Raw genomic sequence first — 8,494 nt, 5'->3', positions numbered from 1 at the left:
GAGGGTGGGGGGAGGCTTTTTTTCACACACGAAGCACAGAAGCTCAGATTCAGAGATGTAAACTGAATCCAGATTTCAACGGGCCTCTTAACAAAAGACCCCTATTTCTAAAACGGTAAAAGATGCAACGCGGCGGAAAATAAAGACACTTTGAAATAGAGCAGGAGGGTCCTGCTTTGAAATTACCATGAGAAGGGGGGTTATTTTAGTCTCCTGCGCAGATTGTAGGCAGCGCCCTTCCATTGATCTCCCCGAGGCGGGCACCATAAAGGGTCCCCACTCACTGCTGGTCTCCCGCGCTGTCAGACCCACAGGGAAGCCTACATCCACCCCAAGCCCACCTCGCACTGTAAGGACGCCGGGGAGGGTTTTGCCCCACAGCCCTGCATAGACCCCTTTCGCTGCCTATGGCAGATCTCCGCCGGGGCTGGCTCTAAGCAAGGCGAGGACGAGGGCTGGCTCTCGGAAACTCGGCGCCTGCGGGCGGGGTGAGCTGCGCCCCCATGGGCACAGGTGTCGCCCCTGGCGGGGATCTGGATTTCCTGAGCCGGTTTGCGATGAAGACCGACGCTGCGGGCGCCCCAGGCAGGAGAGCAAGCCTCAGAGAAGATGCGGAGAAGGAAACTCCGGCCCCAGAGCCCGTGGACAAGGGAGAGGGCCTGGTCTGGGAGGAAGAGGAAGGAAGAGCCACCCTGAGCCTGACCTTCACCCTCCGGAATGCTGGAAAGGTCGGGCTGTCCAAGACAGCCAAAGTCTTCGAGGTACAAACCTCCTCATCCCAGCCTCTCGCCTAATCCTCGCCCTCCACAGCAGCCTCCTGCCCTACCTCTGGCCTCATCCCCTTCCGTGCTCCATTGCAGCCCCCTGCCTCTGTCCCCTAATCTTCCCCTCCCTTCTCGGACCCTGCTGGGCCTGACCCCCTCTAGCCTCTGCACCTGTCCCCACCTTATGGCCCAGCTGCTCCCCTCTATGTTAGCACCACCTCGCTGCTCAGGGGGGTTAGCTGGGACTTTCCTGGCTGAAGGGGGATGCCAGGGGCACTTTGAAATGAGGATGGAGGGTTACAGGGATGGGAACAGCTGTTCAGAGGAACCATCTTGCTGTATGGATAGTTCATTTTAGGCCTAAGAAAAATCGGGGTTGGCATTTCTTGTAAAGCTTTATCCAGTTATCTTTTCAAAGACATATAACAGCTGCAGTCAAAGCCAGCCGTCTTTCAGTGATTTTAGATTTCTCACCAGGTGGACATTTGTCTTTTGCAGGCTTCTGAAGCTGGAATCCAACACCTTGAAACCAGGCAAGCCAAAATATCCAAGAACACTACCGATGACCTCGAATTTTTTGTCAAATGTGAAGTTCATAATTCTGATGTCAGTGTCCTTATAAACTCCTTAAAGAAAGTGGCAGAAGATGTGAAAACTATCAGAGAAGAGAGAGGTATGCAATGTGTGGAACCTGTATCCTAATGGCTAAGTCCCCTCCTCCCACAAATGAGCACTAGCTTGTGTCTAATTGTATTTAAATTATTCATTAGGTCCAGAGTTTCCATTTTGTGTATGCGACGTTAGGCCCCCTATCCTGCAATGTGATGTTCCTGAGCAGACCCCACATTCAAGCATAGCTCCAATGACCTCACAGAGGTCAGCCTTCCTAAAGCACATTGCGGCATTGCGTTCCACATGTTTTTCATACATCTTCTGTTTCTAGATGATTCTGAAAATAATGCACATAAAATATGCAATTGATTTTATCAATATTTCATATTTTCCATAGTACTTCCATGCATTTTGTCTCTGGGTGTCAATATGTAGTAATTATATTTTCTATGCAATAGAAAATATTCTGGAAAACTGATGTTCTATAAATAAGAAGTGCTATTATTATTATTTATTAGAATACAGAGTGTTCTCTTCTTTTTAAATTTCTAAAGGACAGGATATTCCTCCTGTAATATTACTTGTTCCCTTAGAAGAAAAACAGCCTTCTCACCAGCCAGTCTGAAATTAACAGTGGTCTGAGATCTAAATATCCTTTGCCAGAGAACAGGGGCTCAGCCTATTCTGGTAATTCTTACGTTCATTGGCTGGTGAAGAGTGAATGATTTGTGATCAAAACTTGAGGAAATGATAGAGCATAATGGTATATGGGCTTCATGCATGTGCATAACACTCATTTATGCTAATGCGAGCTACATTTTTTAGTTCACGTATGAATAGGAATAGACTTAAACGCATGTATAAGTGCATTACTGGATCAGTGACAGTAAGTTTGTCATTTTTCAACTCATTTTTAATTCACCATTTGTAATGTGGAGGTGTAAAATATTCCTCCTATAAAGCAGAGGTTGTTATTCTCAGTGGCTTGGTTTTTTTCTGTCCCTTTCCAAGCCTATATCATTTAAATGTACCATTTTTTTGCTATCTCCAACAGTCCCATGGTTTCCAAAGAAAATACGAGACCTTGACAAGTGCCACCATCTGATCTCCAAGTATGAACCTGATTTGGACCACGATCATCCTGTAAGTTTGAGGTCATCATTAGTTTACCTTTGAAACTATTTAAATACGTTGGCTATTTCTGCTGTCCAGATGAATTCTCTGTAAAACTAGCCTCCAAAACAATTCTGTGCCCAACGTTTGTCTTTTAAAGAGGAGATTTACAATGGACATCAGTGAACTAGGAATGAATGAAGGAACCTAATAATAAAAAATCATAGAGACCTGTTGTATTAATTTATATGGAATAAATGGGCCCAAAGAGCTAAGTGTTAACATGATCCTGTCGCTGTCCAACATTAAACAGTGTCAAACAAGGTCTGGTGTTTAGCATACAGAGATCTCACTCTGCTTACTACCATGGCAAACACACCATTAAAATAATTTTAACCCTTTAGTAAAGATCCAGAAAAAGAAGGAAAAACAGTTAAAACATTTGAAAGGTAAAGTATTAAGTAAGCCTTTCCTTTTAACAGCATCCCTTGTTCCCTTTCCTTTTAGCTGTTGAGTGTCTTTAGAAGGAAAAGCCCCCTTGTCTGACAGTGTCTTAGATGGTAATAATTGTCCTTCTGCGGGGAAAGGGAAAAGGTTAGTTGAGCTGGGCTGGAGCTGTTGTTATTGCCATTGTTGTTGAACTCTGATGCTGTTTCCTAGAAGACACAAGAAGACAAGCATGCACAAAAGGGGCAAGTAGAGATTAGCAAAGCTAGAAAATGCAACGTTTGTCCATGGCGTTGACTCTTACTTGCAGCACATGGTCTTATTGGGCCCTCTGAGGTGTGGCAAACCTGTACAGCATCAGGCTATTTAAGGCATTGCTTTTAGCTGCCTTTTTGATCACAGGCTTACAGTAGTGTGCACAATATACAGTCTTGGCCAGCTATGTCAGACTCTTCTTAGACAGAAGGAAAAAGGAGAGGGAAAGGCAAGAGAAGACATAAAGTGGGGAAGGAAAAAGACACAAGAAGAGGTAAGGGGGAGAACAGTCTCACATCCCAGGTGGGGTTTGGGATTCAGCCACTGTCAGTGGAGGTGGTGATGTCATCTGGGTCCCTCTCTCTGGCCCAGTCTGGTAAGAACCATCTCTCAGGATCAGTACAAGGAAGGCCCAAAGATATTACAGGAGATCCAGGGTCCCAAGAGACAGTGGGGACGGCAGCCCTGATGATAAAGCTCACTCTTACGTGCATCCCTATTCAGAAAAGCCCTTTAGCACATGATCAGATCTCACTTTCTAGACAAGAAACCTCTTGTTCATTTGCCACCCCCAAATTACAACATATTAATCATGTGCTTGGCTGGTCTGACATAACAATGTGTTCCTGTTCCCCAACCTTCTGCATCTTGCCTTATCTTAGGTCTTGATCCTATGGTCTTTAAGCCCCTGGGTAACTTTACACATGTGAGCAGTCCCATTGAAGGAGATAATAATACTTCCCTGGCTCACAGAGATTATAACATACTCTCAGAGTCAAATTCTTCCCTCCGCTAAATGTGCACAACTCTCATGGACTACAGTAGTATTCATGATCATAACCGTAAAGGAAAAGTTTGACCCTTAACATGAAAAATGGTTCCAATAAATGTTGAATATTTTACAATAATAAATATTTGCACAGTGATACCGATCAGCTATGCTTTATTAGTTGTGTTAATATGGAGCTGGAATTCAGATATTATTCTTATTATATCAAAAGTGATGTAAACCTTAAAGGGATTTGATTCCACATGTTTTTAATGTTTATTGAAGAATTGGAAAGACCTGACTGGAAGAGCTGAATTTCTAGTAAAACATAAGAAAAAAGAAACTCAAAATTTCAATTTGCTCCCTTTTGAGCAAAATATCATATGTCTAGCTCTAAATGTCTCATATTTTAAAATGGCTGTCATGACCTTTCCCTTCCTAGGTGCACACTTTGTTCAGCACTGGTGTTTGTGTGTTGTTACTACAGCCTTCCCCCCCCCCCCCAATCCCTCAGCTTCCTGTCACGACCCTTGCCAGTGAAAAGCAGAAGATCCTGTCTGCTTTTGCCTAACTCTCACGACCCTTGCCAGTGAAAAGCAGAAGATCCTGTCTGCTTTTTCCTAACTCTCTTTTGTGGGCCTTGTAGATCTCTTCAAAACCCACCGACTAACGACACTGCTGACTTTTACGTGTGAAAAACTACTCAACTTTTATTTAACCAAATTAAAGATAACAGTAGCTTTCAGTAACCCTCCTACTAACTCCAGAGGGAAAGCCTGAGCTTATAAGATCCTGGTGGTGCTTCCCTTCCTGACCACAGTCCCGTTGCCCACCCTCCTCTGTGATCCTGCTCCCTCTCCCCATAGCAGCGAACCCCCCAAAGTTCCAAATGAGCAGGCTAACGACACTTCCATCCAGGAATCCTGTCTTTCAGGTCACCCAGTAGCATATGTTCTTTTGGTCTTTGCCCAGAGACACATCTCATCTTACAATTTCACTTAACAACTCTTATCCTATAGCAACGTCTCCTAGCATACAATTCCATATTAACATAGTCCCTTTTCACAATGGCTAAGCAGAAAATCAATGGAGTGAGCTTAGTTTCTAACTCTCCCACTTAAATTGTGACTTTCATTCTGTATAATGCTCACTACTCAAGCCTACTCTATCTTCATGCTTAGCTGTGACCTAAGTACAATTTACATTCCTTTGTAGGAACAGGTCCAAAGTCAGTGAGATTTCATGGGTGTAACTAAGTGCAGAATTTGGCTTACTCTGTAATATTCCCATGATGCCTTGCCACAGAGAGACTGCAATAGAAGAAACAACCAAATTCAGGCCTGTTAGTTTTGAATGTTTCTGTCAGCAAATCCATCCAAGCCCATCAATATGTCCTGATGTAAGAGTGATGCTAAATTATTTCCCAATTTAGGGCTACACTGACCCAGAGTACAGGAAACGGAGAGCCTTCTTTACAGACCTGGCCTTCAGCTACAGAGAGTAAGTGCATCACCACTGGAAAACTACTTGTTCTAAGTCAGTTTCACATTTTGTGTGCTCTCACAGTAAGTAGTCTGATTTTGTTCACCTGTAAGCAGCTTTATGGTTGATGTAACTTAATCCTAGGCCAATGGTCTGTGGTGCCATCTGTTGGAAAACTGAGTTAATCACAGAAACACACATCCCAGGCAAATCAGGAACATTTCAGAATACAATGAAAATTAATTTAATATTTAACTTTAGGGCTGCCTCACTGAGCTCTGCATAATTTCATGTAACTCTAGGGGGAAAATGGTCTCTATATGACTCTTTCATTTAAATTATAGGATGAGGCTATCTTCCTTCTAGGATTTGGCATGTACCTCAATAAACCTGTCAGGTAGACAAGGACTTGTGCATGTCCTACAGAAAATGGAGAAAATAATAATAATAAAAAAAAAAGATGGACTTATCCTCAGATGAACAATTTACACTTTCTTGCCTTTCTGTGTAAAAACACATGGGAGTGGAAGAGAAGTCTGGGGGGTTGTCCTTGTGGACACTGAAATTCATTCTACCCACTTGTAGGTGGCATTAGCAAGATGCATAATGACCTTGAGCTGTGAGCCACATGGTGCCCAAGAACTCAGGAGAAACCCTGAACCTTGGGAGATTTCTGCTTAATGACAGCCTCCATACATGGTGGCTAGTCAGCCTGCTCCCTCACTAGTAGTGTGAATGATCGCCTTCTCGGATGGTAGATACAACTACAGAGGGGAAGTTAATGCTGAAATATGCACAATATACCTATGCACCCACTTGCTGTATAATTTAGGGCTCTTTCCCCTGTGACTATGTCACGTGGAGCAGTTGTTCCTAGCTCCATCCCACCTTCTGGCTAGCCAGCTATGTTGTTGATGGTCTGCCAGCAGCTAAGCAATGGGAACAGGTGACAATACAGCACTGCTTCCTCTACATTCCATCAAGTGGTCCTTCCTTTACAGTATTTCACTGTTTGCACCACCCCTGGGGATTCGGTAGAGCCTAGGACACCTGGGTCATAAAACCCTTTAGAATCCTTTGGGATGATTATTTCTTATTTGTATTTATTTTAGTATGCCAAATAATCCTGACGCATATAAAGAAAATTATATTTGAAACTAGAACTCAAATCAGCTACATAATTTTTTTCTCTCTCTCTCCTTAAAGAGGAGACCCTTTGCCTAGAGTTGAGTACACTGCCCAGGAGACCTCTACTTGGTGAGTATATTTTTCATATCCTGCCCCATGACAGGTCATGGGGCAATTCTACTGAAACCCAGGGAAATTTTGGAGGCGCAAGAAGTGCACAATGGTGCCCTACATTTTCAAATAATATTGGACATCTCTAGTTTTAATTGATGTCTTAATGATCCCTTCTTGTTCATTTTGCAGAATTCTATTCTCCCCACGCAAGTGTAACTCCTGGTGTTGCTAAGAGGAGTTACATACCTGCACTGAGGGGTGAATAGACTTCTGAGTCTACTTCCAGGTTACATTAAGTGGTGAGAATACATCAGAAGGCTCAGGGTTGGTGCATCTAAGTGAGGGAAGGCTTTCTGCTACATTTGTGGCCCCTCTTTCTGCCCCCACCCAGTTTCCAAGATAGCAGAGGCAAATTTGATCCCTGGCAGGTTGGAACAACCTCGGGGCTGCTCTAAATTGCACTCGCTAAGGGGCTGTCACATGCCCTGTGATGTTGGTAGGAGGTGTGGAGCTTAGGACCAAAGCAGCATGAAGTAGACTTAGTAGGGCTGTGGATCTAGCCCTCAGAGTTCTGGTTCAGTTAAAAGACACTAAGAAGTCTGGCTACTTAACCATACTATCCAGAACTCTTGAAAATCTGCTAAATTTGTCTTGAAAACTCATAAGAACAAGTGCTTTATTAAGATTTCTTTTGCTTCTGTTTGGGTGGAAATAAAATGAAACAGTTTCTTGCAAGATATTTTGGCAGCTCCTGGCTTGGCCAGAACCTGGAAGTGTGTAAGACTGAAAAATGATCAAATAAATGTTAACTGAGCATTTCAGAATCTTTAAAAGAGATTGGTCCCACGCCAGAAAATTCAGATCTCTATCCAGATCTGGATTTGAGTCTGTGGTTTTTGTTTGGTCCTTATAAACATAGGGGCCTGGAATCATCTGTTACTGGTCTCTACCAGAGAAAGGATGCTGGACTATTTGAACCACTGGTCAGTCCAGCATGGCAATTCCTATGTTCTTAACTTGAAATTGAACATTATCTGGTTCATGTTCTACTTAGGGGATAGTGTGAAAAAGAAGCGAGAAGGGGAGAAAGAATAATCCAGTGGAAAAAAAGGGTGAAAATGGAGCAAAAAGAGTGAAAAACTATGTGAAAGTGGGAGGGAAGAGAAAAAGCAGTGTAGTCAAATGTATATACACACACACAGAGTGTATTTTTCCATTTGAATTTTTCTCTTCTCCTCTTTCCTCCCCTTTATATGCTAGAACTGATGCAAAGGTGTGCTCTTAATATATACATGCTGAGACAGATAGTAGGTGCAAGGGAATGCATCTATCTAGCAATTTATGGGGTGCGGGAAGTTTCTAACCCCAGTGCACAGCACAGGTTTCCCGTTACGTTAAAAATGTTCCTTTTTAAGTTGACTCACTCTCTGAATAAACATGGTCTCAACTTACACTATAAAAGCTTCATGATCTCAGCTGAACCCAGGGCAAGCCACACTAGAGAAAGTCACTTTTCACACTGGTGCAGCACATTTTCCCCGGTGTTTTCCCCATTGTAGCTATCCCTGTGCAAAAACCCCAGTGGGGTTTGCAACAAAAAAATGATGCAAGAAATTCATTAAACCTAGAAGACGTTTGCCAACTTCAGAAATGGGTGAAGGTTTTGGAGGAAAGGGGAATTCTTATTTCCTTGTCCACCTCCTTCCATCATCCCTAGCTGCCTTTCAAAAATCACAGTATATAGCAATAATTATTGCTATGGGTTACTGGTTTTACAAGAATGTAAAATTTTAAAGAATGTCCTACTTGA

The 8,494-nt window shown here is 43.1% G+C and overlaps 1 protein-coding gene across 1 annotated transcript in view; it reads left to right on the top strand.

Annotated features, from left to right (window-relative positions):
• Positions 1-319: 319 nt before the first annotated feature.
• Positions 320-8,494, top strand: part of LOC125627430 (tyrosine 3-monooxygenase-like) — a 46,409-nt gene continuing 38,234 nt past the window's right edge. The window contains exons 1-5 of the mRNA XM_048831527.2: positions 320-761; positions 1,263-1,437; positions 2,431-2,519; positions 5,393-5,460; positions 6,649-6,699. Coding sequence (XP_048687484.1) covers positions 504-761; positions 1,263-1,437; positions 2,431-2,519; positions 5,393-5,460; positions 6,649-6,699 — 641 coding nt within the window. The 5' untranslated portion in view covers positions 320-503. The remainder of the gene's footprint in view (positions 762-1,262; positions 1,438-2,430; positions 2,520-5,392; positions 5,461-6,648; positions 6,700-8,494) is intronic.

This window comes from Caretta caretta, chromosome 1 (assembly GCF_965140235.1).
Source record: "Caretta caretta isolate rCarCar2 chromosome 1, rCarCar1.hap1, whole genome shotgun sequence".
Lineage (NCBI taxonomy): Eukaryota > Metazoa > Chordata > Testudines > Cheloniidae > Caretta > Caretta caretta.
This window is presented reverse-complemented; position numbering and strand designations above follow the sequence as displayed.